The sequence below is a fragment of the Anas acuta genome, chromosome W (assembly GCF_963932015.1).
Source record: "Anas acuta chromosome W, bAnaAcu1.1, whole genome shotgun sequence".
Classification (NCBI taxonomy): domain Eukaryota; kingdom Metazoa; phylum Chordata; class Aves; order Anseriformes; family Anatidae; genus Anas; species Anas acuta.
In genome coordinates this window covers 12,595,699-12,610,586 of record NC_089016.1, presented here as the reverse complement: position 1 = coordinate 12,610,586, position 14,888 = coordinate 12,595,699, and the positions used below count along the sequence as shown (strand labels likewise).

The following is a 14,888-nucleotide window of genomic DNA, read 5'->3' as shown; positions in this document are numbered from 1 at the left end:
ATTCCAGGGAGACTTTACCCTCATGGCTCGTTTGATTGCAGCACAGGTCTCACACTGATGGGTAACCTGTGTGATGGCCTCAATGGTCAGGTCCACCCCTCGATCACGAGCCCATCTGTAAGTGGCATCCCTCCCCAGATGTCCTGATGTTTCATGGGCCCATCGAGCTACAAACAGCTCACCCTTACGTCCCCAGTCTAGGTCCACCTGAGCTATTTCAATTTTTGAAGCTCTGTCTACTTCTTCATTGTTCTGATGTTCTTTGGTAGCACGATTCTTAGGCATATGGGCATCTACATGACGTACCTTTACAGCCAGGTTTTCTACCCGAGCAGCAATATCTTGCCACAGGGTAGCAGCCCAGATAGGTTTACCTCTGCGCTGCCAGTTGTTCTGTTTCCATTGTTGCAGCCACCCCCACAGCGCATTTGCCACCATCCATGAGTCAGTATAGAGATACAGTACCGGCCACTTTTCTCTTTCAGCAATTTCTAGGGCCAGTTGTATAGCTTTCACTTCTGCATACTGACTCGACTCACCTTCCCCTTCCATGGCCTCCACAACTTGTCGTGTGGGACTCCACACAGCAGCTTTCCACTTCCGATGGCTCCCTACCACACGGCAGGATCCGTCATTAAACAACGCATACTGCTTTCTGTCTTCTGGCAACTCATTGTATGGTGGTGCCTCTTCAGGACGAGTTACTTCTTCTGTTGGTGCTCCGAAATCCCTGCCCTCTGGCCAGTCCATAATCTCTTCCAGGATTCCTGGGCGGTTGGGTTTCCCCATTCAAGCCCGCTGTGTAATTAACGCTACCCATTTACTCCACGTAGCATCGGTTGCATGATGTGTAGTGGGGATTTTCTCTTTGAACATCCAATGTAACACAGGTAGCCGTGGGGCCAAGAGAAGTTGTGCTTCTGTACCAACAACTTCTGAAGCGGCTCGAATCCCCTCATATGCTGTTAATATTTCCTTTTCAGTTGGGGTGTAATTGGCTTCTGATCCTCGATAGCCCCGGCTCCAGAACCCCAAAGGTCGGCCTCGAGTTTCTCCTGGGGTCTTCTGCCAGAGGCTCCAGGTGAGCCCATGCTCCCCAGCTGCAGTGTACAGTATGTTTTGCACAGCTGGTCCAGTACGGACAGGCCCAAGGGCTACTGCACGGGCTATTTCTTGTTTGAGTTGTTCAAAGGCCTGTTGTTGCTCAGGGCCCCACTCGAACGAGTTCCTCTTCCGAGTCACTCGATATAGAGGACTCACAAGCTGACTATAACCGGGCACATGCATTCTCCAAAATCCCACAAGACCTAGGAAAGCTTGTGTTTCTTTTTTGCTAGTTGGCGGAGACATAACTGTTATTTTGTTGATCACATCCGTTGGAATGTGGCGACGTTCATCCTGCCATTTTACCCCCAAGAACTGGATTTCCTGTGCAGGTCCTTTGACCTTATTCTGTTTAATGGCAAAGCCAGCTTTCAAGAGAATTTGAATTATTTTCTTCCCTTTCTCAAAAACTTCTTCTGCTGTATTACCCCATACAATGATATCATCGATGTACTGCAGGTGTTCAGGAGCGTTCCCCTGTTCCAGTGTCGTCTGGATCAGTCCATGGCAAATGGTAGGGCTGTGTTTCCACCCCTGGGGCAGTCGATTCCAAGTATACTGAATGCCCCTCCAAGTGAAAGCAAATTGTGGCCTGCATGCTGCTGCTAGAGGGATAGAGAAAAATGCATTAGCAATATCGATTGTAGCATACCACTTGGCTGCCTTTGACTCTAGTTTGTACTGGAGTTCTAGCATGTCTGGCACTGCTGCACTTAGTGGTGGTGTGACTTCATTCAGGCCCCGATAGTCCACTGTTAGCCTCCACTCGCCATTGGACTTTCGCACTGGCCATATAGGACTGTTAAAAGGTGAATGAGTCTTGCTGATCACTCCTTGGCTCTCCAGATGGTGAACTAACTCATGGATAGGAATCAGGGAGTCTCGGTTGGTGCGATATTGCCGCCGGTGCACAGTTGTCGCAATTGGCACTTGCTGTTCTTCAATCCTCAGCAGTCCTACAGCAGAAGGGTCTTGTGAGAGACCAGGCAGGGTAGACAGCTGCTTAATCTTCTCTGTGCTCAAGGCAGCTATGCCAAAAGCCCACCGGTACCCTTTTGGATCCTTGAAGTACCCTTTCCTGAGGTAGTCTATGCCGAGGATGCACGGAGCCTCTGGGCCAGTCACGATGGGGTGCTTTTGCCACTCGTTCCCAGTTAGACTCACTTCAGCTTCCAATATGGTTAGCTCTTGGGATCCCCCCGTCACTCCGGAGATAGAGATGGGTTCTGCCCCTTGGTGGCCTGATGGCATTAGGGTACACTGTGCGCCTGTGTCCACTAAAGCTTTATATTTTTGCGGTTCCGGTGTGCCAGGCCATCGAATCCACACAGTCCAGTAAATCCGGTTGTCCCTCTCCTCTACCTGGCCAGAGGCAGGGCCCCACTAGTCTTGGTCGGAGTATCTATCAACTAATTCTTCCAAATGTGAAGCAGAAGTCTCTTCGTCAGGGTCAGGAGTAATACTATTCCTTCTACTGCCTCTGGGGGACTGTTCAACAGAAACTGGAGCAGCAATCCTCTTAGGGGCCCTCTTTGTTGCTGCTGTATCTTTCCGTAGCTCACGTACCCGAGCAGCTAGGGCCGAGGTCGGTTCACCATCCCACTTCCTCATATCTTCCCCATGGTCACGTAAATAAAACCACAAGGTACCTCGCGGTGTGCGTCCTGGATTCTCCCTTGTTTGAGCCGGGGACTGCTGGCGCTTGATGGCCGAAAGATTTTTTTGTTTAGGTGAGGACGAAGCTATGTGTTCATCTAGCCGTTGGGACAGTTTCTCCACAGCTGAAATGCAGCCCCGTACTGGGGCAGAGAGATTTTCTTCATATTTATGAAGTTGATTGGACACGGTGTCCACAGTTGGCCCCATCCCCTCATCCCAACCCATTACTGCCAGTGTGCTGGCATGTGTTAGGGGTGCCGCCCGTACAAACTTCCGCCACATGGATGTTGTGCATTGAACTTCATCGGGGTCTGTAGGTGTCTGGGCATTATTTAAATCACTATAAATCATCTCCAGCACAGCTAATTCCCGCAGCTGCTGGAGGCCCTGATCCATAGTGGTCCATTTGTTTACTTGGTAGACAATATCCTCTTTATGGGGATACCTTTCTTTCACAGCTGTTAGGATTCGCCTCCAGAGGCTGATAACTTGTGCCCCTCTTCCAATTACTCTATCAATGAGCCGTTCTCTGGAAAGGGATCACAGCTGCTTGGCTTCATTGCCTTCTAGCTGTTGGGTATTGGCCCCACTATCCCAGCATCGAAGCAGCCAGGTGAGGATGTGCTCACCTGGATGGCGACTGAAGTCTTTTCGTAGTTCTCGCAGCTCACTCAAGGATAGAGACCGAGTAGTTTCTGATTCATCTATGATTTCAGTCTCTCCTTTGTGATGTTGCCATGATAACGCTGCTTTAGAGCTGCTTGCCTTTTCTTCTTCTCCCTCATCTGTAGGAGGAGCTTCTTCCCGTACTAAACGACCTGATCTCCGTTTCCACTGTTTCGTCTTTACTACAGGGGCGACTGATACCATAGATGGTCGGTCCTCTGGGGTGGTCACAGTTTGTGCTGTCTCATCATCAAATTCAAGAACCTCCCTATTCCCTTGAGGGTGCTGGGCAATGTTAATTAACATTTGATAGGCGTAAGCCAGACCCCAGCAGAGTGCAGCAATCTGGTGGAGTTCTCTAGTATTGCCAGGGTCAGGGCATACGTCTTTCAAACATTGTACCAGTTTTCTTGGATTTTGTACTTGTTCAGGGGTGAAATTTAGAACCATTGGAGGAGAAAACCGTGATAGGTACCTGCCCAAATCCCCCCACACACCTTGCCACCCACAACTTTGTCTGGGGACAGGTCCTTGGATAATATTCTTAATAAATTGCTTTACCTTGGGGAAGAGGACAAACACAAGACCTAGTAATAGGAGGATAATATCTGACCAAGGGTATCCAAGATACTGAAAGGCTGCTGTAATTAGCCCACAGGGAGAAAAGTAGAAGGCACCACACCCGATATTATTCACTGATTGACTGCTAGGGGCAAAAAAGAAGGCACTGTAATTCTTAATATTTTCAATAAGATAATCTCCAGGAGACCAGGAGGATAACCATGCCGGGCCTGAATACCAAACAAAACTGAAGGCCAGTATGTTACAGCACGACACGATAAAGAAAACAAGCACAGACTTCAACACTTTCTCCGATCGGATGTAAAGGAAAAAAGAAAACAGAGAGTAGGCTACATACAACATATCCACACAGAAAAGTATTGCCAGAAAACCGAGCATTATGACTATCGATATGTTAGTTGTAAATACTTCAATCAATGCTATTGTTATCTCAAACCTCGAGCCCCACGTTGGGCGCCAAAAAGGACTGTGGTGGTTTTACTCAGGTGGGCAGCCAAGCTCCACCACAACCGCTCTCTCACTCCCCCTCTCCTCAGAAGGAGGGGGAGAAAATACAACACAGAGAACTCGAGGTTTGAGATGAGAAAGGTTTAATTAAAGGGAAAGGGAATGGGAAGGAGAAACAGATACAAAAGAAACAATCAGTCCGCGCGGAAGCACAGAGAGAGAGAAAAATTATTCTCTACTTCCCATCAGCGAGCGGTGTTCGGCCACGTCCTGGGAAGCAGGGCCTCAAACGCGTAGTGGTTGTTCAGGAGGAACAGCCCCCTCCCCCACGAGAGCCCCCCCCTTTTATTGCTGAGTGTGACATCAGGTGTTATGGAATATCCCTTTGGTTGGTTTAGGTCAGCTGCCCCGGCAATGTCCCCTCTCCATCACTTGCCCACCCCCAGCCTGCTGGCTCTTGGGGGCTTAGGAGTCCTGATGCTGTGCCAGCACTACGCAGCAATAGACACAACACTGGAGTGATATCAGTGCTGTTCCAGCTACGAGTGCAGAGCACAGCACTGTGCGGGCTGCTGCAGGGAAAAGGTGACTCCAGCTCAGACAGACCCAACACACTCCCTTACAAGGAAAGGCTGAGGGGAGCTGGGTCTCTTTAGTTTGGAGCAGAGGAGACTGAGGGATGACCTTATTAACATTTATAAATATGTAAAGGGCAAGTGTCGGGAAGATGGAGTCAGGCTCTTCTCGGTGACATCTTAATGATAGGACAAGGGGCAGTGGGTGTAAGCTGGAACGTAGGAGGTTCCGCTTAAATATGAAACAAACTTTTTCACAGTGAGGGTGACAAAACACTGGAACAGGCTGCCCAGGGGCTTGTAGAGTCTCCTTCTCTGGAAAGTTTCAAAACCCACCTGGACGTGTTCCTGTGTGACATGGCATCACCAGCTGGGTAGATGAGGAGAGAGCAGTGGATGTCATCTACCTTGACTTTAGCAAGGCTTTCGATACTGTCTCCCATGACATCCTGATAGCAAAGCTGAGAAAGTGTGGGATAGAGGAGTGGACAGTAATGTGGGTTGAGAACTGGCTGACTGGCCGAGCTCAGAGGGTGGTGATTGGTGGTGCAGAGTCCAGGTGGAGACCTGTGACTAGCAGTGTTCCCCAAGGGTCGATGCTGGGTCCAGTCTTGTTCAACATCTTCATTGATAACCCTGATGAGGGAATAGTGTCTGCCCTCAGCAAGTACAATGATGACACAAAGCTGGGAGGAGTGGCCAACACGCCAGAAGGCTGTGCTGCCATTCAGCGAGACCTGTACAGGCTGGACAGATGGGTAGGAAGAAACCAAATGAGGTTTAATAAGAGCAAGTGTAGAGTCCTGCACCCGAGAAGGAACAACCACAGGCTGGGGGATGACCTGCTGGAGAGGAGCTCTGCGGAGAAGGACCTGGGGGTCCTAGTGGACGACAGGTTGACCATGAGCCAGCACTGTGCCCTGGTGGCCAAGAGGGCCAATGGGATCCTGGTGTGCATTAAAAGGAGTGTGGCCAGCAGGTCAAGGGAGGTGATCCTCCCCCTCTACTCTGCCCTGGTCAGGCCTCACCTGGAGTACTGTGTCCAGTTCTGGGCTCCCCAGTACAAGAAAGACAGGGATCTCCAGGAAAGAGTCCATCGGAGGGCCACAAAGATGATATGGGGCTTGGAGCATCTTCCTTATGAGGAAAGGCTGAGAGACCTGGGTCTGTTCAGCCTGGAGAAAAGAAGACTGAGAGGGGATCTCATCAATGTGTATAAATACCTGAGGTGTGGGAGACAGAGGGATTTGGCCAACCTCTTTTCAGTGGTTTGTGGGGACAGGACAAGGAGTAATGGTCACAAGATAGAGCACAGGAAGTTCCACACCAACATGCGAAAGAACTTCTTCATGGTGAGGGTGACAGAGCACTGGGACAGGCTGCCCAGGGAGGTTGTGGAGTCTCCTTCTCTGGAGATATTCAAGGCCCGTCTGGACACCTACCTGGGCAGCCTGCTCTAAGGAATCCGCTTTGGCAGGGGGGTTGGACCTGATGATCTTTCGAGGTCCCTTCCAACCCCTTCAATTCTGTGATTCTGTGATGATTTAGGTGTTCCTGCTCTGGCAGGGGGATTGGACTAGATGATCTTTCAAGGTCCCTTCCTATCTCTAACGTTCTGTGATTCTGTGAATAGGTTCATGCCCAGTGCACCTAGCCAATAAGCACACAGAATCGGAATCCATGCAAAGGTCTTTAATTCTGCACAGAATTAGGTGCTTAGTGAACTTTTGGAAAGCAAACACGCTCTCACCTAGAAACACAGTTATTTATACATAGCTGCTTGCAAGACTATTATTTCCCTTTACTGTTTCAGATTGGTTGTTCTGACCTGCCTAACTTATCTCTATGGGGCATATGTCTTATGAGATAAGAAGATTCTAGATTTGTGGGGAATGCTGTTGTCCCATTTCCATATTGGTGGGAATGTTCCTTAATATATTAATGACCCTTAATGAGTATAAAGATTATGGTGGGGTGGTTCCTTTCTGGTCACGTCCTCATTTTTCTTGTCCTCCTTATTTACTGTACCTTGAGACTTTAAAATCAGGAGGTGTTTTTTAGTTTTTTGTTTGTTTGTTGTTTTTCCCATTGTATTTTCTCCTCCTGTCTTTTTGAGTAAGGGGAGAGAGCAGTCTGGTGGTGCTGAGCATCCCATTGGTGTTAAACCATCACTGCATACTGACCAGCAAATCTGTTTACACATCTGTCCTTTTTTATTCCTTTACCCCTCTATTTTCCCACACTTGTTCTTCCTTGAATCATCTAACCACCTTCCCTTTCCTGCTTCTGGTTTCTTCTCCAAACATTCTGTCGTGGTAAAATTATTAATATTTCATATTTGAGAAGTCTTGCTAAGAAGTTTATACTAACAGAAGGAACATTCTTTTGGACCAAAAGCTAGCATTTTGATTGTTTCTATCTTCCACTTCTCAGCTAAGATAAAACCATGTGTGCCACTCCTACAGGCCCCACTATAACATCAATTGTGACAGTTAACAAGATACTTAAGGAGACCATTCCTTCCATTCATGGGTACTGCACTTTCTTGACATATAAATGATTGTCTGGTGTCCATTCTTCCCAAGAATGCACACCTGGCTTTGGTAACATTAGAATGATTTTCCTTACCTCTTTCCTTTCTTTGAAACGGTATATGTCATGTCTCTGCAAACACTGGATAGAGACCACAGGGACAGAGAGGGAGATGCTCCTCAAGCATTCACAGAACAGAACTGTCTAGGTTGGAAGAGACCTCAAGATCATCGAGTCCAACCTCTGACCTAACACTAACAAGTCCTCCACTAAACTGTATCACTAAGTTCATTCTTTCACTATGATCATTCTCTCACTGTGATTACAGTTAATAAAGCTTCTGTCTGACCTGTCTTAAATTGTACTTGTGTTATTACGTGCTTGGAGTCCCGATACTCACCAACAATCCCATAATAAGTCCTGTACAATTCTGAACTGCTTTTCCCCTTCATCCGGTAATGTGTCCCACCCTCAGGTAGTGACACCCCTTAGTCCAAAAGATGATCTGGAGAGCTACACCTGCTGACTCATTGTGATGTGTTTCACACCTGGACAATGAGGCTGCAGGTCTCCTGCAACAGTCCTGGGAGGAGCACAAACAAGGTATTCTTGTTGCTCAGATTCTTTGATTTGGATTCCTGCTTGCCATTGTAGCCCCGGTGCTCCTGTGGGATTGTGGAAATGGGCCTTTGGTGGGTTTGTTGTGCGCTAAAACATTTGGATTTGTTACCCAGTGTGCAATAAGCCAAATAATAATGAGCAAAGTTTACCATCGGACATTACTGTTCCTCTTCTTTTGCCAACTTGGCCCAATTCCCCTTGGCATGTTGATTACCCCATCCAAGTTCCTTATATTCCAGGATATTCTACACAATAGATAATGCTAGTTCTACATTCATACAATCCAGGTTACGGAACAGTGACTGGACCTAACAATAGTTGCCCTAGTAACAATTCTCCCCTTTGAGACTTATCTAACTCATATTATATGAGTCTCATCTTATTGTTTCCTAGGTCTATTAGTTTAGATCTTTACCCACAACTTTAGATCCAGAAACCAAGTCAGACATTGCCAGGCTTCAGAAAACCCATATGAAGCTATCAATTCAAAGTGGGTCTTCTGGCTCCAGGGATTCAAAAACGTTTCTCAGTTTCCTTAACTGCCTGGTTTCTCAACCAACAAAAGACTGCCATTGCTTTTAACCCCCTCATTTTCTAACTTAATGAAACATAACTTTAGCAAAAAGTATATCTATATATATATGCAGTCCATTAACTTTGGTGATTTTCAACTTTGAGAGCCCTGTTTTTTTTCAGTTTTCCATAGCTGTGGAGGAGCAGCTTTCACTCAGGTGTAATGAATCCATGAATCAGTCTCTCAGTGCTTCATAGCAGTATTTGTCATTAACAGCAGCAGGTATAGTCCTTTCCACTTTTCAGCTAGGAGGTCGTCCCTCCAGGTTCGCAGTTAAACTTGATCTCCAGGAGAAAAGCATACAAAAGGAGTGAACCAGTGCATCCACCATAATCGGCACCCTTAATAGTACGCATCTGTGGATGAGACTCAAAGTTTTTGTTAAAGGCAAAATATAATCAGTAAGTGCTTGATTCCCAGTTACACGCATCTAATTGGATTTTCCAGTTAAATTTACAGCATATGTTTTTCCGTATAGTAATCCAAACAGGCTTACTTTTTCCCAAGCCCTTGGAGTTATCCAAGAAACCGTGTTTCTTGGCACAATTTCCTTATTTGTCCTTTCAGTGTTTGGTTTGTTCTCTCTACTTGGCCACTAGATTGTGGCATCCATGGGGTACATAAGTCCCATTTTATATTCAATACTCTAGACATTTCTTTAGTAATCATTGCTACAAAATGTGGTTCCCTATCAGAAGACTGGCACTCCAAATCTCAGTATTATTTCTTTCAATAGACATTTCACTACTTCCAAAGCCTGATTGGTTCAACACAGGTATGTGATTCAGCACAGGCAGGCAGCAGGAACAACCACAGACTTGCAGCTAAAATACAAAGAGTAGATTTATTCTTGTTGCCTTGCCAACCGGGGGATCCCTGAAGCAACACCCAAGCAGAGGCACATGAGCAGAGGCTCACAAATGGGGACACAGGAACTGCTAAACAGGGTCCATGCTAGATCACCAGCCTGCTAGTTTCACCTGTTTTTATCAAGGGTTCATACAGGTGCAGTTTTTACCACTGTGCTGTGATACTCACTGTGCTTCTTTGATCTTCTCTGTACCAAGGCCAGGAGCACAAACGCGTCCAATAGGGTGCCCCGAGTCCACTAAACACCTATGTTATCTATGCACAGATGTGCTACTTGCCAAACACACAGAGCACAAACAGCATCAGTCATAATTTATATGTTTTCTACATTGCTGCTCTCCAGACTTTACGCATTCCCAGCTGCAAGGTCACTTGAGCCTATTTACAATCCTCTGTGCCAGTCTTCCTTTCTGATCCCATCCTCCTTGCCAATCTTCCATTTTTAACCCATTCTTCCAAATAACGGGAAAACTTCTGGGCAAACAGAAAATATAATTGTCGTGGTTTAACCCGGCTGGCAGCTAAACACCACGCAGCCGTTCGCTCACCCTCCCCCCTCCCTCTCTGGGACGGGGGAGAGAAATGGAAAGTGAAGCCCGTGAGTTGAGATAAAGACAGTTTAATAAGACAGGAAAATAATAATAACAAAAATAATAATAATAATAATAACAATAATAATAATAATAATAATAATAATAATAATAATACAATGGTGATAATAGTACTACTAATAATATGTACAAACAAGTGATGCACAATGCAATTGCTCACCACCTGCTGACCGATGCCCAGCCTAACCCTGAGCAGTCCGGCCCCCTCCCCCCCGGCTAGCCACCCCTATATATTGTTTAGCATGACGTCAGATGGTATGGAATACCCCTTTGGCTAGTTTGGGTCACCTGTCCTGGGTCTGTCCCCTCCCAGCTCTTACTGCACCCCCAGCCTGCCTGTTGGCAGGACAGAGCAAAAGGCTGAGATGTCCTTGGCTTGGTATAAGCACTGCTCTGCAACAATTAAAGCATCGGGGTGTTATCAGCACTCTTCTCATCCTAAGCCAAAACACAGCATTCCACCAGCTACTAGGAAGAAAATTAATTCTGTTTTAACTGAAACCAAGACAATAATTCAAGTAATTCCCTTTTTTTTACCTCTCTAGGAGCAGGTTTTACCTGTATTTTATGATTGTTTTTAAGGCACAACTCATACTTTTGAGTTATACTTTCTGCAATCAGTAACATCTTAGTTCCAATAGCATATCTTTTGACACTCTCTACCAGAGCCTCAGCTCCCATATGGGTTTCTGGATAGACCTGAGTCATAAGTTCTCTCATTCTTTCTGGTGTAACAATGCATTGTCCATGGGCAATTATCTACCATCCATTTAAGTCTTTCACACATTTTAATAGCTCAGCCAGCTTGACTTCCTTTTCTGTATATTCGGGAACTGTTATCAGTATTTTTCTAATGGGTAGCAGGAGATTTTATAGTCATCTCATGTCGTGTCCCGTTGTTGTTCCCCCCCCCCATGGCTGCTCGTTTGGCAGCTTCATCTACCTTTCAGTTTCCCTTAATAATATCTGAGTTGACACTTTAATGAGCTTTGCAGTGTATTCTGACCACCACTTTAGGTTTCTGAACTGCCTCAAGTAGGTGTTTGTTGAGGAATTTTTGAAACAGCAAGGAGGCCATGACTTGCTGCAGCTGAGCAAACCAAGCCACCAGGACGACTACGAGGAGTTGCCATAATAATGTTCCCTTATTGCCCAATTGAGGAATTAAAAATGTTGTTGCCAGCAGCTGGCTTCAAGGACGGGATCTATGTGACTGCTAATCACAAGGGGGTTGTTTTCTTGCAGTTGTTTGTCTGAGTGCTTTCGACCAATAATCTTGTGTGAGACTCTATCCGCCCCTGCTAAATTTGCTATAAAAGTCAGGCTATTCGGGTAATAAAGAGAGAGCATGATCTGACCATATTGGTATGTGTCATGACTTTGGCCGTTCTTCCTGCAACAGGTGTTCAAGACCAGGTTGGACAAGGCCCTGGGCAACCTGATCTAGTGGGTGGCATCCCCATGGCAGGGGGGTTGGAACTAGATGACCTTTAAGGTCCCTTCCAACCAAAGCCATTCTATGATCTGTGATCTATGATCAGTGCATTACTGGCATTACTGGTAACTTCTTTTTCTTCTTGCATGTCATGATAAAATGTCTGTTCTGTTTGGCTATGTGTCCACTTGTATTGCTTCTGTAGTGGTGAGAGATTTGGAAAGCAGAATCTAGTGAAGTGAAATTCTGAGCTAAAGGGGAAAGGGATTGTAACAAAAGACTCTCCATAAAATCTTATTGTCCTTTATGATGACCACTACTTTCTAAAAATAAACCAGCATTGAAGATTTGGCAACCACTCTCAGAGAGATTAGGTCTTGCAATAAATACATTCTAGGACATCCTCCTCGCCCCCCTCCCCGCCAAGGGTCAAAAAGGTATTTGTGCTTTCAATTAAATGTCTTTTATGCCCACAGTCTTTTGAGAACCATTGTGAACAACTTGAATGTATGCATGAAGAGAACAGTTTAAGAACCTGGTTTTTGCATCTGTTGTGGTTTAACCTGGCCAGCAGCTAAGCACCACACAGCCGTTCGCTCACCCTCCCCTCTCCCTCTCTGGGATGGGAGAGAGAATCAGAAAGAAATGAAAGCCTGTGGGTTCAGATAAAGACAGTTTATTAGGGCAGAAAAGAAAGGAAAATAATAATAATAATGATAATAGTACTACTAGTACTAATGTGTACAAAACAAGTGATGTACAATGCAATTGCTCACCACCCGCTGAACAAAGCCCAGCCTATCCCTGAGCAGCCGGTCCCCCCCACCCTGACCAGACACCAGTGTGTTATGAACATTATTCTCATCCTAAATCCAAAACGCAGCACCCTACCAGCTACTAGGAGGAAAATTAACTCTATCCTAGCTGAAACCAGGACAATATCCACCTCTTATTCCATATCATTTATGTCATACTCAGTTTACATCCTTTCCAGTACATTCCAATTAATCACCACTTTTCATATATGTATATACAATGTCCACTGAGTTTGTGTAGTCCGTGACTGACTTCGGGCGCCATCTGTCACAGCAGTTTTTTAGGGCAGAAGAGATGGTGTGTGATGTTGAATTGTCTCCACTTAAAGCCTGTTCTCGTTCCATCACACCGCCGTGCTTATCCAATTCTATCAAAATTCATTCATCATTACCTACGTGGCTGTTACTGTGATACCATTAATAGGACACTGACATATAGCAATTGTGGTAGTGATGACATACAGTATTTGATAATAATTAACTAATACAATTCAATTCATGGACTATTCTCACCCAGTACTAAATCCCCTTGAGGTACACACTGGACCTCCCCATTCCTTTGCATTACCTACCAAGTGCATCCTGGTCCTTGAGCAAAAGCAATCCCATGAATGGGTTTGCCTTTTCCTGAGGCAGGAATAGCCCAGACTGTCTTCCCCAGCATGGTTTTTACATGCACTACAGGGACTTTGTCCCCTTCTACAGTACGTAACAGGTTTGATTGGGCAGGTCCGGCTCGGTTGGCAGAACCCCTAGTGTTGCTGCCAGTTGCTCTGCTTCCATTGCTGTAACCACCCCCACAGGGCATTTGCTACCATCCATGAACCAGTATAGAGATAGAGAACTGGTCACTTTTCTCATTCAGCAATATCTAATGCCAGCTGGATGGCTTTCACTTCTGCAAACTGAATCGATTCACCTTCTCCCTCAGCAGCTTCTGCAGCTTGATGTTGCAGAACAGAATGAGAAGCTGAGAAGTCCTTGGCTTAGTGTAAGCACTGCTCTGCAACAATTAAAACATCAGTGCGATATCAACATTATTCTCATCCTAAATCCAAAACACAGCGCCATACCAACTACTAGGAGGAAAATGAACTGTATCCTAGCTGAAACCAGGACAGCATCACAGCCAGGGTTCCTCTAAAAAGACAAAGCTTGCTCCTGGGAGAGTTGAAGATGGCAAAAAGGTTTAACTGAAGTATTGCAGTCTTGACTGATTAGGGAAGAGAGTTATGTCAGGACTGTAAGTGCCATCTGTTTCTCCCAGAGAAGCAGAGAGTAAAATTCCTCAAAAGTGTTGAATTCTACTATCAAAGTGATGCTTTACAGAGTACTTAAGACCTAACATATTGTGTGGAATGGATTTCTCCTTTCTGGCTTATTAACCTGTCATCTATCAAACTTTAAGACTGTCCTGCAAAACTTTTAAAGGACTTTTTAAGGCATACTTCTCTCAGGTGCATGCGAAGTCATTGAGAGGAAAAATAAAAATAATAAATGAAAGTCGCTGTGGCAGTAAGGTTCCCTTAACTTTAAGTGTGTGTTTAGTTTTAAGGTAAAACTAAACAAAACAAAAACTGTAATTACATCTCCCAAAATACTTGGTAGGAATAAGGAGTTTCTCTCCTCTGCCAAACCCCTACTCTCATGCTACCTCAGTGGATGGTCTCAGTGGTGATACTTTAATGAATATTTATATCTGATTTCATTCTCCTTCCCACACTTCTCTGGTGAGATGAATGAGAAGTTGCTTTGAGGATTCAAAGAGCACTAAATGAACTTAATTTTACATGCAGGTACATACAAGCAATTAGTAATCCTGTGTAACCAGACCTACTCTCTGTGCTGGAACTGACATATAAAGAGAAGTTTTAAAGCTGAAGGGATTGCAGATGGGATTTGAAAATTTTACTTTTGGTTTCTGTGGTATTATTAAAAGCAAAATTATAAAGTAAAGTGGGTCTTGAAAAGATGCTAAAATTAACAATTTCATTTGAACACATTTACTGCTTTAAACTCGTGGCCATCTAGATACAGGATTAGAGTATGATATTTAAAGTATAAGAATCCTTGTTAAGTGATCAACTTTGAGTGATGTGGTTTGTGATTTGTTTAAAGTTGTTTTTTTGTGTTTTTTTTTCCCCTCACTTTGTTGTTTCAGATTTGTCCAATATGTGCAGCGTTACCTGGAGGGGATCCTAATCATGTCACAGATGACTTTGCAGCTCATCTTACACTGGAACACAGAGCTCCTAGAGATTTAATATCCTTTCTTAAGTTGAGGGAAAAGGATTAGATTGTTCCATATGATAGCTGTAACTACTTGTTTTGACTTTTGTAGTCAAGTGGCTACATCTGTTTTGCTTATTTTTTAGAATTGGTATTTGATTGTTGGGG

The 14,888-nt window shown here is 45.1% G+C and overlaps 1 protein-coding gene across 3 annotated transcripts in view; it reads left to right on the top strand.

Annotated features, from left to right (window-relative positions):
• Positions 1-14,888, top strand: part of LOC137846965 (E3 ubiquitin-protein ligase KCMF1-like) — a 144,930-nt gene that overhangs the window by 121,442 nt on the left and 8,600 nt on the right. For all 3 annotated transcript variants that reach the window (XM_068665118.1, XM_068665117.1, XM_068665119.1), the window contains exon 4: positions 14,653-14,754. In XM_068665118.1, the coding sequence (XP_068521219.1) occupies positions 14,653-14,754 (102 nt within the window). The remainder of the gene's footprint in view (positions 1-14,652; positions 14,755-14,888) is intronic.